General features: G+C 46.4%; 2 protein-coding genes across 3 annotated transcripts in view; one reads left to right on the top strand and one right to left on the bottom strand.

The window, feature by feature from the left end:
* Nucleotides 1-1,744, top strand: part of Rassf5 (Ras association domain family member 5) — a 69,215-nt gene extending 67,471 nt beyond the window's left edge. The window contains exon 7 of the mRNA XM_031381703.1: nt 631-1,744. Within this exon, the coding sequence (XP_031237563.1) occupies nt 631-706 (76 nt within the window). The 3' untranslated portion in view covers nt 707-1,744. The remainder of the gene's footprint in view (nt 1-630) is intronic.
* Nucleotides 1,745-5,048: 3,304 nt separating this feature from the next.
* Nucleotides 5,049-24,151, bottom strand: Eif2d (eukaryotic translation initiation factor 2D). Of its 2 annotated transcripts, XM_031381686.1 has the most exons (15): nt 23,880-24,151; nt 22,865-23,055; nt 21,363-21,446; nt 20,867-20,957; nt 19,961-20,068; nt 17,540-17,751; nt 16,832-16,949; nt 14,662-14,707; nt 13,944-14,047; nt 13,681-13,830; nt 13,241-13,330; nt 12,262-12,357; nt 10,699-10,819; nt 7,441-7,615; nt 5,049-5,223 (listed from the first exon to the last, which is right to left on the bottom strand). In XM_031381686.1, exons 1-15 carry the CDS (start codon nt 23,933-23,935, stop codon nt 5,156-5,158), a joined length of 1,710 nt encoding a protein of 569 aa, XP_031237546.1. In that variant the 5' UTR covers nt 23,936-24,151; the 3' UTR covers nt 5,049-5,155. The 2 variants fall into 2 exon arrangements, with proteins under 2 accessions (XP_031237546.1, XP_031237555.1); XM_031381695.1 differs by lacking the exon at nt 13,681-13,830.
* Between the last annotated feature and the right edge of the window lie 277 nt (nt 24,152-24,428).

The raw sequence follows: 24,428 nt of genomic DNA, 5'->3' as shown, positions 1-24,428 counted from the left end.
TAGTATATTTAAGTGTCAGATGTGGCATATTCATTTTAGCTAAGTCCTTGAAAGCAGGAAAATGCTCACAAAAGGACTGTCCTTTCCCCACGGTGCCTCATCTTCTCTAGTACTAGACACTCAGGGTCAGCCTGAGATTTCCAGAGGCAACAGCCTGACCAGGCCGTCTCTTATTACTCAGCAGGCTGTGTGCATGCAAACCCAAAGACATATATGCACATTCATGTGGTATTTCAGCATGTCTCTGTCCAATGTTTGCTATGTTAAAATTTTAATTTAATGTTGTCATCCTTATGGGTTTCTAGCAAAGAGAAACCAGCCACTATCAATTTTAGTTTCCTGCTGAGTTGCCAGAAAGTATTAGAGAGAAGCATATCCAAGCTGTCTGTGGCCTGTGCCTGCAGTGGGGGCCTGGACCGCCTGGGCTACTCTCCTTGGCCTTCAGCTCCACCTCCAACTCAGGCATTAGGGTCTCCTGCTGCTGCCTGAGTAGCAGCTTTGATTACAGTGGTAAGGTCCTCTGTCTTGGAATCCTCTCTGGTGGGAAGCATGGTCACTCGCTTGCAGCACAGCCCTGAGCAAACCTGTAGCCTGACTTCCCCGGTGACTTCAGTGCCTTCTTGTTTGCAGAGAAAAGAGCGAGGCACTTGGCTTGAAGCTCTCCTGCTGGCTTGCCCCTGGCAGGAAGTGGACAATGGTGCTATAGAGCCAAGGACAGAGCCTCAGAGCACAGGGTGACTGATGATCACACGCCTCTGTCCCATCAAGCTTCCTGATCTGGCTTTGACTCTGAAGACTCGAGATTAGTAAAGACTGCATGGACAGCATCGGATTATGACTCCAACTCTTGACTAGTTCAAACTTAAAACAAATTAGCTAGAGTAGCCAGGACTGCAAAGACACTCAATACAGAGGGAAAAAACCTATCCCTTTTAAAGAGGGCCAGTGTTCCAATCAAGCCTCCAGAGGAGACCACTTTCATGTTGTGCTTGCTTTTTCACGCCCTCTCCTCTGGTTGTTTTAAGCCCAAGCTTGTTTTAAGCCCAAGCTTCTCTGAGTAGCCTAAAAAGTTCCCTCCCAGCCCAGCCTGAGGCCACGCTGCTCCTGTCCCAGAAGAATGCCAAATCCTTGTCATTCAAACTGTGCATTGTTTTCAAAGCTGCAAAAGCAACTGAGCTAGCAACTTTGAGGTTGTGCACGCTGTCAACCCCCTGGCTACCTGCCTGCTGTCGTCTCCTGTTCAGCCTTACACTTCCCTCCCTTAGGAAGCCCCCTTCCTGCTGTGTATTACAGGGGCATATGGAAAGTCATTCCCTTCATCCTGCATGTCTGTCGCATTAGGAGAAGGCATGGCTCCTGCTGCAAACACTGTGAATGCTGCTGAGAACCTCCCTCCATGGATGGCTTTTTATTTTTGACAAGAAAAAAATTCATGTATATACACATATGTATATACATATATATGTATATACACATAGAGGCATATAGCTATATATAAAGGAAAGGTGTTTATTCAGAAAATGATGGTAAGATTCAGACTTTAAAGCACAGTTAGACCCAGGACTTACACTGAGGTTGAGCCTCCGGCAAGCGTGGAGTTCCGAAAGTCTCAGAGGGGTCTAACTGCTGGTAGTGCCTTCCATGGTTGTATTGCTCTGTGGGTGTTCTTTTGAGGATATTTTCCTTCTAAATGTCTTTCTTATATATGTTTTATAATGAATAATAAAAGCTTACCGTAAACAATTCCCAATGGAATCGTCCTTGCTGAACGTCACCGTCTTATGGAGACTGACCTGGAGAGAGGGGGACTGAGGCAACCGCAGGGACATTTCTTGGCAGAGCCAAGTTTTCTTCTACGGTAAGCTAGGGAACGAAGGCTACCATTCCAATGCTTTTGAGAAAATTGTCCATACAGTAGAGGGCACTGCCTCTGTGGCTGCCTCTTCTCCAGTGCTGAAGAGGGGAGAGGACTTACAGCAAACCACACGCTAGCGTTAGAACAAGGGCTGTCTGGATAGAAGGTGAGCAGCACTTATCTGGAATTATTTACAGCGATGATGTGAATGTGTCGTTGATGACTTACTGCAGAGAGGGCTGAACTTGTCCCAAAGCAGCCTGCATTTTGGCCCCTCTGACTTCCAGCAAAGAAATCTCTTTAAATTCAAGAAATAGCTACATAGAGTTAGCAAGGGAAACCACTTACCTCCCAGTGTTGCTCATGTATCGCGCAGTGCATAGGGCTGCAGGCTGCTTGGGCTGCAAAGCTTATCCAGTTCTGCTGCTCTTCACGGGCATCCTTAAAATTAGCCAATCACAGGGCGGATGTAAAAAGGTGCTTACTGCCAAGCCTGGAGATCCGAGTCTGATCTCTTGAGACCCATACAGCGAAAGGTGAGAGAACCCACTCCCACAGTTTTCTGCTGACCTCTCCATGTATGCTATGGCAAATGTGTACCGTGTATGTATACACAATTTGTGTGTGTGTTGTGTAGCCCTAGCTGTCCTGGAACTATCAAGACCAAGCTAACCTCAAAGCAGAGATTTACCTACCTCTGCCTCCTATGTGCTAGGATTAAAGGTATCTACCATTATAAAGGTATCTGGCTTATACCCAAAATTTTTAAAGAATTAGCCAACATCCAACCTGTGCCTAGCCTGGTCCTGCACATCTTGTACTAGGGTCCAGCCAGGTGGGTTTGCCTGGCCCCTTACTACATGCATCACACCCAATCCCCAGATCTACCCTGGTCCCACATTCGGTGTACCAGCCTAGCTTGGTCATCCCTGACATACAGCCTCCACCTACCAGGGCTTTGGCCCTCCTGCCCAGACTTAGTGCCTATCACCTGGCTTCATCCTCTTACACAAAAACCAATGCCTAGTAGATCAAAGACCTAAATGTGAAACCTGAAACTGCTGGAAGAAACCTAGGTCAGCTCCTGCAGATACAGGTACAGAGGAAGGACTTCCTGAATAAGGACTCCATACACCCAGAAACTAAGGCCACCAACTCAAAAAAAAACAAAAAAAACAGAAAGTTAAAAAGACAAACAACCCATTTTAAAAAATGGGCTAAGGAACTAACAAGAGGTTTCTCAAAAAAGAAAACAAAAATGGCTAATAAATACATAGAGAATTCCTTCTAGTCTGACTCTGCTCCACCTCTTAAACATCTCCACGCCATTCGCGGTGGGGAGAGGAAGATGATTCAGTGCTAGTGTATTACTCTTCCTGGAAGCAGCAGCCCAGCACAGGCCCGGACAGGCACGGGCACGGCACAGTGCCACTGGACCACAGTGGAGAGCAAACGTCCTTCATGGGTTTTGTATCTTCAGCAGGGAGGTGAACTTACATGGCATGGCCCCTCCAAGAGCATGGGAAGCAGGAATGGGCGGTGAGATGGTAGCTCACTACTAGACAAGGGACACTTTGTCAGTCCTGTTCACATGCCGCTCCTCAGGCAGACACCCTGTGCAAAGGCCTGGCTGTAACAGGGTCCTGCTAGAGTGAACTTCTGGAGGGTACTTCCAGGCTTCAGATGTGCATATCCACATAGACAGAATTAGTGAGATTAAGAAGTTTACTTCCACTGGGCAGTGGTGGCGCACACCTTTAATCCCAGCACTTGGGAGGCAGAGGCAGCCGGATTTCTGAGTTCGAAGCCAGCCTGGTCTACAGAGTGAGTTCCAGGGTAGCCAGGGCTACACAGAGAAACTCTGTCTCGGGGGTTGGGGGTGGGTGGGTGAGGTTCTCTTCCCAGTGAAAAGGATTATTCCTGATTTCACAGCAAGAACACTTCTTTTTTTTCTTTTCCTTCCTTCCTTTCCAGGTCTAAGATGGGTTATTTGGTGGACAGTTGATGTGCAAGCCTCTTTTATCTCAGTGTTTAAAAAGATGAGAAAGACAAAAACTAATTTTTTTTTTTTAAGATTTATTTATTATATATAAGTACACTGTAGCTGTCTTCAGACGCACCAGAAGAGAGCGTCAGAACTCATTACAGGTGGTTGTGAGCCACCATGTGGTTGCTGGGATTTGAACTCATGACCTTCTGAAGAGTAGTCGGTGCTCTTACCCGCTGAGCCATCTCACCAGTCCCCAAACTAATTCTTTCTTAATGGTAAAATCCAAGAACTCTGAAGAAATGTATAATTGAACAGCTCTTAGTACTGTCTCCACCGTGAGCCCTAGACAGAGAAATGGCCTGCACAGACCAAGGCAGAGTGAGGGATGCCTTTAAACACTTCTGGCATCCACTGACTCATTTGTGATCAGATGAACACACAGGCCCTCCCTTGTGCAGGTATTTTAGGGAGTTCCTGAGTCCTCTGCAGACTGAGGGAAGAGCCAGTCCATGAACCCAAGCTTAAGAAGCTGGGGCTAAGGAAGACGTTTTTCATCTAAGCCTTCGTGACAGCAAAGCTACCATCTTGGAGTTACACCACAAACTCAGTCATTGGTGGCAGTATGCTATATACAGCTAGGGAAGAATAAAGGTCACATAGAAACCCATATTCTGTGGGTTTTTGGGTTTTTTTGTTTTGGTTTGGTTTTGGTTTTGGTTTTTCAAAACAGGGTTTCTCTGTACAGCCCTAGTTGTCCTGAAACTCACTCTGGAGACCAGGCTGGCCTCGAACTCAGAAATCCACCTGCCTCTGCCTCCCAAGTGCTAGGATTAAAGGCGTGCGCCACCACTGCCTGGCCATGTTCTGTGTTTTTATTGTTCTTATATCTACTGGCTTAAAATCTGCTGCAGCTTAGAGTTAATTCATTCTGTTGCTGTGACTGTTTTGTTGCAGAGAAATAACCAGGCTGTTTTCTAGGGGACAACAGGGCAGGGCCTAGGAGGTTAATGAGGTTGTAGGAGCAGTAAGGAGGGAGCTGGGGTCTATCTGGAGGGCTTTAGAAGCAGGGGCGCTCTGCCTGCTGCGCTTTGGATGGGCTGCCCTGCTTTTATCATGGAGCATGAACTAAATCACAGAAACCACATGAACATTTTCACTAAGTAAGACATAGGAGTGATTCAGATTTAGATTCAAAATAAAAGCTTTCAGTAAAGAATTACAGTTTTTATTTGCAAAAGTTGAAAATGCTCATATCAGTTACCAGCTTAGAACCTGGGTTCCCATGGGATCCACTGCATAAAATGAGTCTGTCACTTCTTGCCAGGTTTGGGGGCCTTTTCTAGGCCTTGGATGTATTTTCCAGGGAGCCGATACTCTTCTACAATCCAAAAAGAAAATCTTCAGCCGAGCCTGGTCTCAAGTCCCTACTGCCCATCCCTACTCCCCAAGTCCCTTGGGCCCTGTAACCTCTTCCCCTCCCTATCCACTAAGCCCAGTGTGCTCGCTCCCCCCTGCTGTCCCTGTTATTCTAATACATGACCCACCTTCCACATCCTGTTCAAGCTCATCTCCAGTGACACCTTCTCAGTTGGATCATTTATCACACACTGAGGTTGAGGGGTGTATTTTGGTCGTTTATACCTGCTGGCTACCATCTAGATCAGTGGCTCTCAGCTTCCTCCTGCTATGACCCTCTGCTACAGCTCCTCATGTTGTACTGACCCCCAATCATAACATTATTTTCATTGCTACTTCATATCTATAACTTTGCTAATGTTATGAATCATAACGTAAGTACCTGTTTTCCCTGGTAGTGTAGGGCAATTTCTGTGAATGGGCCATTCAGCCCTCAAAGGGGTCACACTCAGGCTAAGAACCACTGATCTAGATGTACTGAGAGAGAAGGCCTATGTCTGTTCAGATGCATGTTCATCTACTTTCTTCTGTCTTCTTAGTCCCGAGCCACCACGTGGGCTCTTCACATAAAAGAGCTCAATGACGGAAGTGGATTGCTGGGAACTGTCACAGGCATGAGACAACTCTACTTATTAAGCATGTGCTATGTGCCAGTCTTGACTGTGAGACAGGCATGAAAAACACAAGGTTTATCTCAAGTTCTATTTTGTAGAGGGTTCAGACATTACAGAAATATTAAGTGTCTGATTAGACACTAGTGAGAAACACCAAGGCAATCGAGAAGCACTAATGCTGGTAAGTTTTACCAAAGGGAAGTGGGTGTTCCCCTGAGCTGAGCCAGTGAGCCTGTGAGGACAGACACAAGCAGGGCCAGGAGGCACACAAGGAAAGGGGACAGCAGGCAAAAGCAGGGAGATGTCAAGTGCCCAGGGTATTTGTAACCAGTAGGAAACGGGGTGGAGTGGAGTGAGGGTGTAGGAGCAGGAGAGACAGGGCAGGCTGGGAGGAGCTTACTCCTCAGCTCAGGAGCTTGTTCCTGAAGGCACAGATAGGACACGGAGGCTTTATAGGGACAGTGATTACATTTACTTTAGCAAGCTGATTGAGGCAGAATTTTGGAGGACTTAAAGGAAGGACAAAGAACAGGCTAAAGACCCAGAGGGAAGCAAAAGAACTTTGGTTCTAAAGAATAAAAAGATTTGGAGCCCAGCTACGGTACTCAAGAGTTAGGTGAGTTCCAGGCAAGGTACTGAGTTTCTCTGGACCTCAATTCCCCATCTGCAATATGGGCAACAGTCCTGCAGCACAGTTATAACCAGAGATCCCTGTCACAGCACTGCTGAGCTCCAGCCACCACTGGGGCTCACCACATGATTTCTAGGAAGGGAGATCGGGAGGAAAGCTAAGCATATGTACAATGGAGAGCAATGATTCTGAAAGGGCCGAAGATCTGGTGCAAACATTGGTTTCATCTGCCCACTGCTACAAAATGAAGTGTGTCTGTGTACACATGAATGCACAAACTATTGCTCCTTGATGAAGTCATATCTCAGTATACACCCATTGTAAGTTGAAAATAGGGTAAACTGAGGAGCTGGAGAGATGGCTCAGCAGTTGGGAATACTTACTGTCCTTCCAGAGGATCCAGGTTCAATTCCCAGAATCCACCTGATAGCTCACAACTGCAACCCACATCTAAAACTCTAGTTTCAGGGGATCTGATGCCCTCCTCTGCCCTCAGAGGGCACCAGGCACACACATAGTGCACAGATATTTATGCAAGCAAAACACCCATGTGCATATAAAATTACTTTAATTAAAAGAGAGAGAGAAAGAGAGAGAGAGAGAGAATATGGCAAATTGAAAAGGCACATAATCCAGCCATGCTGGAGTACACCTTAGCTAAGTGGTTCAGCATAATATGGTGGTCTGGTTGTTTCCCCACCATGGTCACATGACTGATGGGGGTGGGGAGACACTCTTGCTGTTGCTAGCTAGTTCTGGAAGAGTCCAAACTTTAAAACCTGAAGTACAGTTTCTATGGGCTATCTATGTCTTACACCACTGTGAAGTAGACCCACTATGAAGACTGTATAAGTACAGGTGGGATGGTTAGACTCAAGCAGAGGCCGGGTCTTTGCTAAGCCGCCCAATGTGTCTCCTCAGAAGGGCTACTCACCGAGCAGGAGCTGGCCAAGGTGGTGGATTTGGTTTCCCTGGACCTGCACCTGCAGACTGTCTCTGGCTCCAGGGGCAGGAGAGACAATGGTGCTGGCCTGACACCGCTGCTGGAGAATGGCGGCCACTGAGCATGGATCTAGACCATAGGTCTCCAAGTTCCGGATCACAGTCACCTGGGGACAAGAAGCTGACAGTGGGCGTGTGTGGTATCTCCTCAACTCTAAGGGCCCTTTTACCCATATTCCATGATGGTCTGCTCTCCCTGGAACTCTGGTGCCTTTCTGTCCAAATAGTTTATACTTTCGGGTTTCTAAAATGACCTTCTCTACCTCATTCAATATATGTGTTAACAGATATCTGATCCTACCTATGACAAATATTTAAGGGTTTTTAGCTATGGAGAATTTAAAATATAAGTAAAATAGTATGGTGCCAAGCATGGCAATTTATAGCTTTAATCCCAGCACTTAGGAAGCAGAGGCAGATGGATCTCTGGGAGTTAGAGTTTGAGGACAGCCTAGTCTGCATAGCAAGTTCTAGACCAGCCAAGGCTACATTAGGAGACCTAATCTCAAAGTTAGCTATGGTACAACAGTATGATGGAATACACCCCCACCCCCAATCTCAACAGTTGTGAACTCATGGGCAGTCTGAGTTTACTCACACTCCATCCACTCCTGGATCCTACATCATTTTACAACAAATCCTACACTTCCAATCATTTCATATATAGATATTTCAGTATATATCTCCAAAGGTTAAGGATTGCTTTATTTCTTTAAACACAGAGTCTCAACTATGTCTCTGACTGGCTTCAAACTTTCTTACAGAGCAGGCTGGCATCTAACTCGGGATTCCCCTGTCTCTGCTTCCTGGATGCTGGAATTAGAGGGAGGTACCACCGGGCTGTGTGAGATAAGGACTGTTCTAAACATAAAAGCAAAACTACTACTTCAACTGAAAAAGAAACTGATGGCTGGGGAGATGGCTCTGTGGCTAAGGTGCTTCTTACACAAACCTGGCGACCTGAATTCAGTGCCCAGGACCTACATAAAGGGAGATGGAAAGAACCAACTCCACAAAGTTGACCTCTGACTTCAACACATGCACTGAAGCATGCACGTCTTCCCTCCCCAACCCCAATAATGGTGATACAATGTTGATGATAATGATGATAAAGTGTTTTGTACCTGATAATAGTCCCTTAAGATCACATAGCTAGTCAACAACATGGCGCTTTTCCCTTATAGCAACAAATGAGAAGAGTATGACGTCAGGGCAAAAAAGGAAAGCATTAACGCTCTTTCAAGAGCACACTTGGTCAGAGATGGCTCAGTGGTTAACAGCACTTGCTGCTCTAATTCCCAGCATCCACAGGGCAGCTCACAACCTTTCAACTCCAGTTCTGGGGGATCTGATGCCTACTTCAGGCCTCCATGGGAACAGCATACATGTGGTATCCGGACACACACACAGAAAAAAAGTCCATAGACAGAAAATACAAATTAATAAATCCTTTTTAAAAAAAGTAATAAAAACCACAATCCAGGACTGGAGAGATGGCTCAGTGGTTAAGAACATTAACTACTCTTCCAGAGGACTCAGGTTCAATTCCCAGCACCCTCATAGCAGCTTACAACTGTCTGTAACCTCAGTCTTAGGGAATCTGACACCCTCTTCCAGCCTACACAGGCACCAGGCCACACACAGCACACAGACATGCATAAGGCAAAACACCCACAACATACAAAATTAACAACAGACATGTAAGAGTTACAGTCCTCGCCTGCTTTGAAACAGCTGGAGATGCTAAAGGACTACTCTCAGGGAAGGCGGGAAGGCTGCTAGACAGTGCCTTTTGAAAAGCTGTGTGCTTGCAGGGGACTGCAGGCATGCTCTTAGACTCAAAGAGGCTTTAGGGGTCCCAGTAGAAAGCCAGTCTCCTCTCTGATGCATGAGACCCTGACTGCACCTTCCCCAACGAGTGGCCAAAACAAAAACCAAAACAAACCAAACCAAAACAAAACCCCAAAACAAAACAAAAGACAAACAAACAAAAGACCTTTACCCCCAGAAAGCAGCTCATCATTTCTGGAAGCACCAACTTCAGTTTTGGACAGTTCTATTATGAATAAAAGATCCGTGCTTTATATACACAAAAGCGTTTAGTGTAACATCTGGCATGGGATTGCTGCTAATCAAGACTAATATGAGTGAGCCAGGCGGTGGTGGAGCACACTTTTGATCCCTGCACTTGGGAGGCAGAAGCAGGTTTATTTTTGAGTTCAAGGACAGCCTGGTCTACAGAGTGAGTTCCAGGACAGCCAGGGCTGTCTCGAAAAACCAAAAACCAAACAAACAAAAAAAAACCAAGAGTAATATGAGTGGTTCACCTTTAGGGGACATGTCCTGCTAAGTAAGTGCTTAACCTACACACAGTCTTCATTTGATCACTGAAGTAAGTAACTCACATGGCAGTTATTACCTCCATTCTTCACAGAAGGAAACTGAGGCACGAGGAAGTTCAATAAGATGCACAAGGTCAAGAAATGAGAAAAGGACACATTGGAATTCCAAACCCTCAGCTCAGAACCATACATTCTGCCAAGTCCTGTTTTGAGCCCAAGCCTGGGCACTCAGGATTTCTACCTCGGTCTTTCTCTAGATATGCAGACTAAGGGTGCTCCTTGGCAGAGGACAGCATCTGACACATTTTGAGCAGAGCTATAATTCGCTCCCTGCAACCTCGTGTTCACAAGCTGAAGGGTTTTTTTGTTTTGTTTTTCAAGACAGGGTTTCTCTGTGTAGCCCTGGCTGTCCTCGAACTCAGAAATCCACCTGCCTCTGCCTCGCAAGTGCTGGGATTAGAGCCGTGCACCACCAGCACCTGGCCACAAGCTGTACGAGACAGAGGCTGGTAAAGTAGTGCCAAAGGAAAACCCAAACTAAAATAGTACCCACTTTTCAAACAGGCTCTAGCAAGTTTCTTAGTATAAATTTCCAGAGGGCAGGAGGGAGTAGTTAATGACACGTCTTGCCCAGGAACAGGACAGACACACAGCATGGGCTTTTCCAGTCCAAAGCCTCCAATCGGATCAGAAAACCAGACCTTAGCAGGGAAGCTAAGCTACCATCCCCAAACACTGGATCTGTCTTTTCTGGGTGGTGGTAGGGGTGGAACCCGAGGTCTTAGCATAGGCTAAGCAAATGTTCTGACTGAGCTGCACAGCCCCAGCCCCAATATCTTTTAAATTACCTTTTTATTACAAGCCTTCTGTGCAAGGGTAATATCAATTGGACTGAGTTTCCCTTTCTTTAGAATGGGTTCCTGGCCAGGAAATGTCACTTGGTAGGCAGGCTGCAGATTTTTCAAACACCTAAAATGAGAATTTGGGTTATAACTAGATCAAGGCAACAGACAGCATCTTTCTGCATCCTACAACCATGAGCACTGGGTGCGAGTTTTTACAACACACTGATTTGTAACTGACATCCGAGATGGGAACAACAGTGACTCGAGCACCTGGGAACTCCCCAGTTGCTTGGCCTCCTGGGAATCTGTTGTCTGCTTTGAGAAGGTTACTACTTGTCTCAAAAAATGTTCCCTAACAGGTTATAGCCTCCACATGCTGTGTCATATGTGTCACATGTTCTAGCAATGCAGTTTTTACTTAATAGTCTGTGTGTATGAAGTGAATGCACATGTTTGTGTGTGTGTGTGTGCGGATGAGTGCAGGCACCTGCATGGTTCACATGTGGAGGTCAGGAGGCAGTCCTCAGCTTTCACTGTTTGGAACACGGTCCCTATGTTTTCACAGCTGGAGACACTAGGTTATCTGACCCATGAGCTGCCTGCCAGGGATGCTTGTCTGTCTCCATCAATTCATAGGAGGACTTGGGTTACAGAGGCATACCTGGCATTACCTGGGTTCTGGAAGTCACTCAGGTACTTATGCTTTACCCACTGAGCCACCTCCCAGCAACCTGTAATAATAATAATGTAACTTTATAGAACATTCAACTCTACCGTAGCTCATGCCTGCACCCAGTGGCACAAATTCATGGCCAACTTAAGCTATGTGGTGAGCTTAAAACACCACGAACAAAATGAACAAAACAAAACACAAAACCAGAAGCCAACTCAACTCTGCCATCACAGCACAGAACACCCTAGCCCTTTACTAGACAAGGCTGAGCTCCAACAAACTCGGAGACACGCGGCAGGATAGTCTGCATGAGCTACACACTTCGCTGGATCCCAATATGAATTATTTTCAGCTATGGTTCTACAGAAAAAAAAATCAAGAATCTTTCCATTGAAGACAACTCCTATGTTATATTTCTTTACTCTCTGTCATGTTCTTCTATGTTATAATGGCTCAAACTGTCACTAAAGCTCTCCTTATCAGAATTAGTCAAGCCTACGTTTATGGAAAGAAAGAAAGTCAGACTTAAATAGTAATGATGTGGATGGGCAGAGGATATGTATGTACTTGGTGTGGATGACTGCGGGTGCATGCGCATCGAGTCCAGGTCAATTCCGGGTTCCTCAACCACCCTCTACCTTGTTTTTGAGGCAGAATCTGTCATTGCCCCTGAAGCTCATCAGTCTAGCTGAGCTGGCTCTGTTCCCCAACACTGTGGTTAATATGTACCCTGCCACAGCTGGCTTTTACAGGGTACTGAAGAGCTGAACTCAAGCACTCATGTGTCGGCTACAGGTCCAGGCTAAAGATCAGGGTGACCATTCTGAAACTCTGTGGTAGATGCTAAGGGCAGTGGTGCAGGAAAGTTGAAAGGGACTCCTGGCCCCTGTTACCTGGTCAGGAGACAGTCCCACGGGAGCTTTGTGACCAAGTGCTGTTCATTTTTCTCTAAGATGCAGTCACATAAGATAGGATCCAACTTCACCAGACTAAAGGGAAAACAGAGGCATTAGGGCAACTTCAGACTTGACCACTGCAACCAAAGTGAGAGCGACCGTCACCCTCTGCGCCATCTGGATCACTCAACTGTGGGACCAGAGACCCTTGGGCAGGAAAGCCCACTGATGGGAGGACAAAGAGGAGAAGTAAACAGTGGAAGAAAATGTGGAAAGAAATCCTGGCTCAGTTCTGCTGTGACCACAGCTTTCGAGGCTTGATTCAGTCAACAGGCTAGCAAGGAAGGAAGGATGTGTTACACCCTATGGTCGCTACAATGTGTACATAGACTGAGCTGCTACATAATACCCCAGAGACCCATATAGTTAAAGGAGGAAAGGGCTAGTCGCATGCCATCTGTAACCATTTACAAAGAAAAGTCATAGCAAAAAGCCATAGTGACTTTGATTAACTTTTTCAGGGTTGCCATTTTTCCTGACAACAGCCACATGCCCTTGAACATCAGTGGCGGACATACGTGAGATGTGTGCATGCAGCCTATGGACCATGCTGACACCATGTGATTGATCTGAACCCCAGGCAACAGCCTATGGTTTGCAAACACTGAACCTGCCTATTGCTAAGCTGCTGCAATTGTATACTCTCCATTCCAGAATCTTTCCCATCCTTTGATTTTAAAGTTCTTACATTCGTGTCTATGTCTCTGTATGTACAGGTGCACACGTGGAGCAATTTGCACAAGTTTGTTCTCTCTGCCGTGGGGATCCTGAGGGTTGGACTCAGCCAGTCAGACTTGGCAGAAACTGCCTTTACTCACTGAGCTCCTGGCCAGCCCACTCTCTGCATCCTTTCCTACTTGTTGTAAAGATGAAGACCCGACCAAACACAGTCCACCCTGATGCCGACCGCACTCACTTTCTGTTGTCTGCATCCACCAGGCTGTTTCTCTTGGCATACTCAGTGACGATCCTTCGGACCTCACTGCCCTCAAGGGCGCTCCCCTTCCTAGGAGAGAGAAGTAACCAGAGGTTAGTTAGTTAGTTCAAGCTGGACCTGGGGTCCAACTGCAAATATTCAAACTCCCTGCTTAGCAGGGCATTTTCCTTGGCTCTTGCCTTCCTTTTCCGCTTTCCCTAGGGGAGGCAAGCAGGGCTACTTGAAACGCAACTGCAGACTGAGGCCTACTCTCTCATTTACCTAACCCAAAAAGCCACCCCAGGAAGGGAGGTGTGAGACTGCATTTAGAAGGAGGGTGGGCAGAGCAGGTTTGCCAGTCGCAGGAAAACACTGCTCAAGATGAGGGGAAAGTGCAGGCGGACCATGTAGGGAGACAAGGGATTCTCCCCAAAACTCACTTGTGGCCAGACTCCAGGAAGAGCTGGGTCATGCTGGCTGGGACACAGTAGAGGGGTTTTATATCTGGAGGGACATAGGGCTGTTCCCTGCTACCTTCCTGGACAGTCTGGGAAGTCAGGGAAGGTTCGGGGATGACGAAAGATGTGATCCTGAACCCAGCAAAGAAAACAAAAGCACACATTACACCAGTGCCTTGGCAGTCCAGGTCTGTGGCCCAGTGCCCTTAAACCAACTGAGCTGCGGTGACAGGCCCTGCACTTACCTCGGGTGCCTCCAGTCCACAGCCACAATGCTCTCCACCCCTTTGCTCAGCTCCTTGACCTGGACAATCTGCTCCTGCTGCATGTGCTGCAGGAACTTAGAGAGCTGGGAAAAGAGGCCAGTATAGGGGGCTTCACTGACTCTGCCCATGGAGCACCAGGGCCAGGAGGGCCAGGTCTGCTACGAGGTGGGGACTGGAGCATTGTGACCCATTAGACTAGGAACCAAAAGACTACACACATTCCTACAACTTGAGGAACAAAAAGCTACTAGAGGGCTCGAGAGACGGCACTCGAGAGCTCACACTGGGGTCTGGAGAGACAGCTCAGCAGTCAAGAGCTCACACTGCTCTTGCAGAGGACACAGTCTGATTCCCAGCACCCAGGTTGAGTGGCTCACAACTGCCTATAACCCCAGCTCTGGTAGCCTCCTCTGGCACCAGCACTAACGCATCTACACATAATTAAAAATAAAACTAATTTTAAAAAAAGAAGCTGCTAAACTAATTGGTGAAGCTGTCAGACTCTAATCAGATAGAAAGGAGCCAAAGGGAAGAGAGGCTTGGGCGGTTTGGCCCAAGGAGAGTTTCATTATTTCCCATTACACCTAAAATCACGAGGCTTCTAAGTTCTAGCTTGAGCTTCCTTCCCATGTCCATCTTACATCACATGTATTCCTATATGACTGTGTAGGCATGCAAAGAAGGCGCAGGCACTTACCTTTTTATAGCTTGATTTCTTTATATCCAGTTGTTGTCCTTCAGGACTAGGACAGATAAAAAGGCAAGTTAAACCAAAACCAAAAGTTCTGATACCTGCCTGACACCTTCTCAGGCTGTCCTACCCTCCCCCATAGTCCAAAAGAAGCCACCATTCTAGAGCTCTCTGCCCAGTTGTGGTATCAGAGACGGACAGGGATTACAGGTTGCTCTGAGTCAGAACTATCCAATGACACTTTTGTGGTAATGGAATGTCTGTCTAATATGGTAGCTACTTCCATAGTCATTAGTCATTCTTGTGGCCATGAAACACTTGAAAGGCCAACTGTGACTGGGGAGCTGAACTTTAATTTAAATGTAATTTGCCACGCGTGATTAGTGACCACTATAAACAGACACAGCTTTAGAGTCCCTTCACACCAGAGAATCTCCTGTGGCCTCACAAGTTCCACTTAAAGCAAGCCTTACCAAGAGCGAGCTCACCCCAGGGGAAGGGAAACCAGAGCTATACCAGAGTTCAGCACTGCACTCTGGAGTCTACTAGCCCGGCCACACCCTATCTGTTGTCTTCAGTCACATCAGTCCTTGAAAGAGAGACCACATGGCCTAAAAACTAAATTACTATTTGCCTCTTCACAGAAAGTCTACTGATACCTGCCGTGAAAGCAGTTTTAGAGTACTTGGGAATAGAGGTTCCTAATGAAAACTGTGATTTTTCTTTCCCCTCAGGACTTACACTTTCTCTCAAAACCTAACAATCAGTAGCAGTGGGACTGTCAGGGAGACTATCCTAGAACCCACTCAAGACCTGCCCAAGAAAAAGTTCCAGAAGACCATCTCCAAGTCACTTGCAACCTATCGTGGACAAGAGAAAATGCCAAGGGCTCCAACACCACCGCTGACATGGGTGCCTCAAGGCCACACGGAGACAGTAAACAACTACACTAATTACACTTTAAAAAACAGAGTCTCAGAAAGCACAGCACATGCTGAAGCAGAGCAGGCTGTGAGTGGACGGGGAGTGCATTGCTTGTTCGCTTGTTTATGTATTTATTTAAAAGGCAGAGCCACTGGGTGGTTTCATTCATTCACTCACTCATTTTATTTTAAGATTTATTTATTTATTGTATGTTAGTACACTGTAGCTGTCTTCAGACACACCAGGAGAGGGTGTTAGACCATAACACCCTCTATCCTCATCCCATAAGGGATGGTTGTGAGCCATCACGTGGTTGCTGGGATTTGAACTCAGGACGTTCAGAAGAGCAGTCAGTGCTCTTAACCGCTGAGCCATCTCTCCAGCCCACACTCACTCATTTTAAATGTTTTTTATTTATTTACTTTATTTATATGAGTACGCTTTGCTGTCTTCAGACACCCCAGAAGAGGGCACCAGATCCCATTACAGATGGTTGTGAGGCACCATGTGGTTGCTGGGAACTGAACTCAGAACCTCTGGAAGAGCAGCCAGTGCTCTTAACTGCTGAGCCATCTCTCTCATTTTTAAAGGCAGAGTCTCGCTGATGTGACACTCACTCAACTAGCCTTTAGATTCACTCTTATCTATCTTACCTCAGCCTTGGGATTACAGGCATGAGCCACAGTACCAAGTTGTAGGGTATTCAGAAAAGACCCTGCTCTTACAGTATTAACAGGTACTTGGTATAGGTCAGGCTGTGACTACATGAAATCTGCAGTAGTTAACTATGCTGAGGTGAGAGCTGAACCTGACTGGCTCCATCTTCAAAGTCAACACTCCCTTTCCTGGTGGCTCCAATCTCAGTGAGGTAGGTTTCATACCTACTCTCCTCCCAGGAAGGGTGGAGTAGTAGAGAAAGCTTTTTGACAAAGGCTGTTTCGGGGACTCTTGTAGTGTGTGCTATGGTACCTAATTCCTAAGAGGCAGCCCAGAAACACCTCAGCAGGAAGAGCAGTCAGAGGATCCTGGGAATCTTATTCTTAGAATCCTTTTGCTGGATAAAATTGAAAGTTTTAAAGCCAAGAACCTAATTTACCTGCCAGACTGACTTTCTGCTCTGCCCTTCCCACAGCATGTCACTCAACTGACCTCCACCACCCCATCTTCTTTTACCACCAAGAACAACTGTGAGGCTGCGTCTGAAGCCCCTACCCAGCAGTGCCTTTCCCCCACCCAGCAGTGCCTTCCGTACCAGCAGGAGAACATGTGACTGCCAAGGAGGGTGCTGGTGAGCAAAGGGAGGTCAGCTTTCTTGATGCGACTCTTCAAGGCATGCAGGAAGCACTGCTGTAACAGTTCATCCATTTGCTCTGAAAGGAAAGGAAAGAACCACATCCTTCCTGAGGCTCGCACACTGCCTGGGGCACACTGCAGACTCTCTGGCCCCTCATCACCTTGGCTTAACTGGAGCCCATCCCCAGGCACCAAAGCTCCCCAGTTGCAGGCTTTTAGGTGTGTGCTCACATACAACAGCATGTGTGGCATCTGAAGACGGGCTCCCGGAGTCAGCTCTCTGCTCCTTCCATCATGGGTTAGCTCTGGGGATTGAACTCAGGTAGTCAGGCTTCACAGCGAGTGCTTTTTACCTGCTGCCTGTGAAGCTATCTCACTGGGCCCCTTCCAGACTCTTGGGCACTAATCCGATAAGGGTTAGCCCCATAGGAAGGACCAGGTCCACAGTGCCACACTCATTCAGAGAAGTTAGGACCAGAAGCCTGAGGGGCTCATAGCTGGAAACTAGACAAATGGCAGACAGACGGGCAGACACATAGGGGCATGATTTATGTAAGAAGTACAGAGCTACTGCACACCCAAAGAAGGGTTCTGTCCTCCTCTCCCAGAAGGTCAATGCCATCCTAATGAGAAAGACAGGCATGGGCATTCCACCCCAAAGCCATACCCTGAAGGGGCTTGCCGTCCAAGGCATCCTGGCTCAGGGCCCTGGAGTTGGTGTCCTCAGAGGCTTCTGGGGGAGGAACCTGCCCATTCTCCTCTCCCTCCAGGGTCAGGCTCCTCAGGTTTCCGTGCAAACCAAGGTCTACCTTCTCTTCGCAGCTATCTGTGGGATCCAGTGGGGCAATGGCAGGTGGAGAGGACTTGTCTCCAGATCTCCTGGAAAAATCTGATGTCAGAAACACCAGGCAGTAGCTACAACACTCACCCACCCTGATCAGGGCAGTCAAGTCAGGTGTTTAAAGTCAGTAGTGTCAACAAGCAGAAGACCCTAGGGCAGTCAAGCACGGATGCTCATCTCATCTCAGCTCTACTCAATTATTCTGAGCCCAGAGAGTCTAGGCTAGCTTGAGCTGCTTCCAAAACTATCTCTCTCTCCCTCCCTCTCTCTTTCTCTCTCTCTCTCAACTAGAAACACCCTGAATCAATTCTCAATATAACAGATAAAGGAAAAAGAAGACAGTTAAAGACGGGCAATGGTGGCGCACACCTTTAATCTCAGCACTTAGGAGGCAGAGGCAGGTGGATTTCTGAGTTCAAGGCCAGCCTGGTCTACAAAGTGAGTTCCAGGACAGCCTGGACTAAACAGAGAAACCTGTCTCAAAAAACCAAAAAAAAAAAAAAAAAAAGATAAACCTCTAAAAACATTCCCTTCCATAAGAGCTCAAACTAGTAAACCACCTTGAGTTAAATACGAGCTGGGTGGTAGTGGTGCATGTCTTTAATCCCAGCACTTGAGAAGCAAAGGCAGGCAGATCTCTTCAAGTTCAAGGCCAGCCTAGCCTACAGAGAAAAAGTCCCAGGACAGCCAGAGCTACACAGAGAAACCCTAACTAAAAAATACAAAAAACAAAACAAAAGAACCAGGTATGGTGGTACATGCCTATAATCCAAGTTCTCAGCAGGTAGAGGCAAGAGGACCAGGAATTCAAACATCCTTGGCTACATAGTGAATTTAAGGCTAACCTGAGCTATATGAAAGAAAGGAGGAAAGAAGGTGAGGGGGGAGAGGTAAGAGAAGGGGAGGAGAGGGGAAGGTGTACGATTAAGATTCTACCAGTTTGGTGAAATATAAACCCAGGGTTTAGTCTATTTTACACAATACAAATACCTGAACTATAAAACCCATGGACTCTGGGTTCAAACAAAAGCAATCTAATGTGCAGAGTCAAGAGTACCATGGCTTACTCCTCAACCTTAAGACAGGAAAAACCATGATGGCACAGCAGAGCACACAGTAAAGTTCACGTCCTTTACCCAAGATTACATCAGTTAAACATTACTGTCAGATTTGGCAAACAGTTGCAGTGAGTGAGGCTTATTAACAGTTTTAATAGTATGTACAGGCTGCCCTGAGCAAGTAAATGTTTCTCAGTGGGGGTTGGTGGTTGGACGCTACTGACAGGATTCCTCATTACAGAACATAAAATTCTAGCTGTAATGATCCATTTCAGAGCTCTTTGTCTGGTTAAGGTCACTTTTCTCAAACAATAAATGTCTTTCTCAAAAGCAAGCCAGGCGATGGTGGCGTACGCCTTTAATCCCAGCACTTAGGAGGCAGAGGCAGGTGGATTTCTGAGTTCGAGGCCAGCCTGGTCTACAGAGTGAGTCCAGGACAGCCAGGGCTATACAGAGAAATGCTATCTCAGAAAACCAAAACAAAACAAAACAAAACAAAACAAAACAAAACAAAACAAAAAACAGCAGGACTACTTTTTGGGTTTTTGAGTTTGTTTGTTTTTTTCCTTTCGGGGGTGAAAGGATAACTAAGGGGAGGGGAAGGAAGGTTGAGATGGGGTCTCATTACATAGTTCAGGCTAACCTGACCTGAAACTTGAAAACTGCTGGTGTAGGCTTCCTGAGTGCTAGGACTGTTAGCATATGCATTGATATAGCCAGAATGTGTGTGTTCCATAATGAGAATCCTGAAACATGATACTTGAGCAGCATAAAGTAACCAGGTACCATCTGCTGTCTGACAGCTGACCTGGACTCAGAAGCATTTGCCTCAGGACCAAAGGATGTCTAAAATGTACATAATGGATAAAGCCAGAAGGCTAGCACTATATGGACATCACCGCAGAGCAGGACAGGGAAGGGCAAACGATTCCTAAGCCTACGGCAATTGGCTAAGACAATTCCAGGCCTAGAAAATAACCAAAGTTGTCTCTAGATTCTTGTCTGGACAAAGAAAAATGTATTTTCCCCCACATTTGGCAAGCGGATGGCAGTCTGGCTGGGGTCCACAAATTGCAGGAGGATGCGCCTGGACAAATCCTTGCACTTCTGAATCTCAGGTTCATTTTCTCTCTGTCCCCCATTCCCCGTCCCACCTCATTCTCTGTAAACAGAAGAACAATGCACTCACCACAAGTGGTCCTGATAAGTGTGGAGCACAGAGATGCCTTTTCCTTTCAGGCCTGAAGCCAGCATCTGAGCTGTGGACATGGCAGCCACTCCAACTGCAACGGGCGCTCTAGGGAGGAAAGCAGGGATGAGAGTCAGGCAGAACCTTCCCTACAATGACTCTTGGTTTCTCTTTTAAAAGGAGCAGTGGGAGCTGGAGACCCGTTCAGTTCAGTGGGGGAATAGTTCCCCTCTAATAGGCACGAGGCCCTGGCTTAAAAAAGCAGCAGCAAGATGGTGGCTAGGAACTCTATGAACATACTAAAAACTGTGCAGCAGTGGACTCAAGACAGGCAAACTCTACATATGTAAACTATGTCTACATAAAGCTATTAAAGACATGAGTAGTGGTGCAAGAGAATGTTACCTACAGAAGAAGCTAAAAAAAGACAGGTAAGCACACTGTGATACTGTAGACTGGACCTTTAAATGGAAAATGTACTCACAACAAAACAAAACAACCCCTGAAGCAACATTCCAGGGATACAAAGAAAGACTTGCGTAGTCCCAGCATCGCCCAGTGTAGGACAGGAGAGCACTCCTTAGCTGTGCTAACTACAATGGGTCCTATAAGGTGTGGCCACTGCAGGAAGCTGGGAATCCTGGTGCGCACCAGACCTCTGCACCCTCTCTTCCATTCTTCTATAAAGCTAAAGGACGTTTCAAACATTCAGGGGCAGCCAACATCATACGCTTATCAGATCGGTAGGCTCTCCGCAGGCTTGCGCCAGCCACCAAGGGCCCACTAGCTGCTCCAGAGAAACTTTTTTCTTTCAGTTCTTGGTCCATGTGCTTTGGAAGGGGTCATTTTCCTCCACCTTCTTGTACCTCTGTTCAACACACCACACACAAAAGGCTGACACAGTACCTGTTCCCCACCAAAGCAATGGCACAGAGGTCGCCTTGCTGTACTTGAGGCAGACCAGTAGGGGGCACTACTACCCCTGGCAGCATCAAATCTGTAGCAAATAAAAATAGAACTTACTTAACATCATTTTCATGCTTTATCATACAGCCATCCACAGACAAAGAAACATGTATCAGTTACATACTCACGGTGAAAATGGCAACATGAGAATCAACCCTACATTTCAGGTCTCACAAATAAGAGCACAATGTTCTACTTGCTAAAGTTCCCTAACAATTTAAAGTATAGCATGTGGCATATCACAAACTGGTTAAACAACTTACAACAGAATCAGAGATGTCCAGAAAACTCAGATATGTTGGAGGAATAACACACACACACACAAGTGGATTCAATTTTCAACATAAGAACACAAGAAATGAGTAGCCTTATAAGGTGGCAGATAATTATTGAAGAGATTTCAAGCAATAACTGGAATATAGAAAAATTCTCTTACCTGCTCCCCCGACCAGTTTTTCGAGTACCATGGGCCATGTTATAAAGGCCGGTAGAAGATCCGGATAGGACCACAGTGTGTACACTGTACCAAAAGAGACCCAGGAAACACTTATTAACAAGCACTCCCTGCCGGAGATCTAGAACCACCAAATACTGTGCTCACTGTAACTAGAATTCAGAAAGAAAAACAAAAACACCTTGGTTCAAGGTTACAGAGGTTCAAAAAGCCTTTCCAGGGAGACTGCCTTCAGGAAGAAAGCAGGGACCTACTGACACCCGGAAACTGGGAACTGCTGAGACTTGGCGTTACCTATTGCTACTTCAGGACTGCCAGCAGAAAATGGCCACAGTGAACTAAAATCCGGGGCAGAAACCACGGGCTCTAACGCCATGGACAACGGGGTACCTGTGATCCCTCATTTTCCATCTTCCATGCATGACTTCAAAAGCAAATGACCCCAAAACAGAGAGCCAGTCTATAAGAAAATTTGAAGCTTTCTCATATTTATAATTTTAAAACTCCTACAGGAAAAAAAAAGTCTGTATTTGTCTTCAGACACAGCAGAGAACTGGAGGGAGAGTTGGGATGGCCTACGTAGATGGCATAGTTCTGCTGCAGCCACACAACCTTAGAGGAAAAGCCCAAGGGACAAACCTGTCAACTGCTATAGAAAAGAGAAAGGAGATGTGTGACACAGATAAAAAGCAGAGACTCTTACTAGGAAAACCCACAGGGGAAGTATGTGACTGATGTTAGTCCCGAGCCTACATTTTCTCCACTGTGTTAAGAAAAGACCTTTTGAGTTCAAGGCCAGCCTGGTCTACAGAGTGAGTTCCAGGGCAGCCAGGGCTACACAGAGAAACCCTGTCTCGGAAAACCAAAAAAAAAAAAAAAAAAAAAAAAAAAAAAAAAAAAAAAAAAAAAAAAAGGTTTTCACGATATTTTCTTTTTAAAAAAGATTAATTAATTAATTAATTAATTATATGTAAGTACACTGTAGCTGTCTTTAGATACCTCAGAAGAGGGCATCAGGTCTCATTACAGATAGTTGTGAGCCACCATGTGGTTGCTGGAATTTGAACCTCCAGAAGAGCAGTCAGTGTTCTTAACCGCTGAGCCATCTCTCCAGCCCCCAATATTTTCTTTACATGCTCTAATATTCCATCTTTTGCAACACTTCAGCATTCTCCCAATACCTCAAGCTCCTTTATCTCAGAATTTTGCATTGGCATTTTTCCATGGTTTTTTTTTTTTTTTTGGGTGGGGGAGAGGGTCCTGTTTGGTTTTTAATCCCTCTTACGGTGATTTCTGGTCTTGAAAGGGTCAGTTCTAGAAACACTAGGTCTGAAAAGATCCTTAGGAAATAGTATTGGGAAATTCTGTGTTTCTTTTATTTGAAAAGGCATGTTTATGGGAGAAAATAAAAACAGATACCAAACCAGACAGACAGAGAATAACATGTTACACTGTAGTCTTGGCATTTCATCTTGTTACCATACCTGTTGGATACAAATTTTTCTCCAGGTCAAATAGGATGGGGTTACCACCACTCGAGTACACAGTCACCGCATCCCCTTTGTGAGCATACAACTTCACAACGTTTAGCTCCTCCTTTCCAGGTATTAATTCAGAGATCTGATCTGTTCCGAGGGTGGGGAAGGCAGCTGTCACATCAGCCCGAAGTTTCCTCCTGCAGAAAGCACACCAGCATGATGAATGCTATCTTTTTGATGGACATCAATAAATACGGACATTCAGAATAACTATACAAATCATAAAGGCTGAAGAAGGACTGCCTGGTTTGTGATGCCCCCCATTCTCAGCCTTTCCAAATCCTATTATCTGTCTTATTCATTAGCTCATCTATTCTCACAACCTCCTGGGCAGACTGTTTCCTCCGAACACCTATTTCCACCGAACAACCCAAGTTAGTCTTTGGAAAGTCATCGGAAACACAGATGACCTCACATTCCTTCCCCACTCCTGTTTTAGACTGGTTGGCAATCTGTCAATCTCTGATTAAAAGGCTACTATGGTACCAAGAATGATACCTAGAGAAAGTTGGCTCCAAAATCCCTGAGGAGCTATTCGTGCTATGACACTGACTGAAAAAGGAGAGTTAACATCTCTCCTTTTTCACAGCTTCCATATGCTCTGCCACCTCACGCCACCGGTCTCTCCGACACCAGTTTCTCCAGCCAGGAATAATCGTTAAGGCGCGTTCCCCTTCTACTTTTAGTTTCAGTACACCATCTGAGTTCTCCCATGGACTCTAAACTCCGTGGAGGATTTATATGCCCTCATTTTACAACTTCCACAAAACCTAACTTAAGCCCAGTACACGCTAACTCAACTTTATTGTCCAAAAGACCATCTGGAAGATATGAGACACCCCCACACACCTTATCCTCAAAAATGTTTCTAACATCCCTGCTTGGCTCCCTGGGGTCTCCACGCGCAGCCCTACAAGTGCAGGGGCCTCGCTAGGCTAAGCCAAAGTATTCTCTCCCTCACCTGTCAGATCCCTTGATGGCGGTGTTGGACCTGACCCGAAAGGCCTTAGCGAACATGTCTGCTGGAGCAGCTCAGGAAAGACAAGAAGAGCGCAGACGCCAGGGGCAGTCAACAACACGAGGGTGTGGCAGCTCCGGGGCCCTCGACCCTGGAGGCAGCCATGCTGAAGACTCCGCGCCAAAAAGCAGCCGGCTGGGAACCGCGGCGCGTCGCTTTACTGCCCTAGCCCTGATGCGGGCCGGCCCTAGTCCCGGAACTGACGCAGCGCCTGGTGGGGAGGGGCGGGGCGGACTGCGGAACTTCCGCTCCGGGGCTTCCACTGCGTGCCGGCTGTAGCTGCGAGCCTGCAGGTCTGTAGTCTGTAGTTAGGGTCGCCAGCTGTGCAAACAGCGTCCTAATGGCGTTGAGAAGAAACTGCCAGCTTGCAAGTCTATTAGACTTGCAATAATAATAATAATAATGATGACGATGACGATGATGATGATGATGATGATAATAATGATAATAATAATTGTTATTATTATGTATTGTTATAAAAATAAATAATAA

Source organism: Mastomys coucha, unplaced genomic scaffold (assembly GCF_008632895.1).
Source record: "Mastomys coucha isolate ucsf_1 unplaced genomic scaffold, UCSF_Mcou_1 pScaffold1, whole genome shotgun sequence".
NCBI classification, from domain to species: domain Eukaryota; kingdom Metazoa; phylum Chordata; class Mammalia; order Rodentia; family Muridae; genus Mastomys; species Mastomys coucha.
The sequence above is the reverse complement of the archived record's forward strand: the minus strand, read 5'-3'. Positions and strand labels throughout refer to the sequence as shown.

What these genes read in the sequence shown, in the direction of transcription:
- Eif2d (XM_031381686.1), bottom strand. Translation starts at nt 23,935, where the DNA reads ATGTTCGCTAAGGCCTTTCGGGTCAGGTCCAACACCGCCATCAAGGGA. An exon ending in GAAAAATTTGTATCCAACAG is followed by an intron (nt 21,447 to 22,864) that starts GTATGGTAACAA and finishes CTTTTGGTACAG; the next exon opens with TGTACACACTGTGGTCCTAT. An exon ending in AAAACTGGTCGGGGGAGCAG is followed by an intron (nt 20,958 to 21,362) that starts GTAAGAGAATTT and finishes TATTTGCTACAG; the next exon opens with ATTTGATGCTGCCAGGGGTA.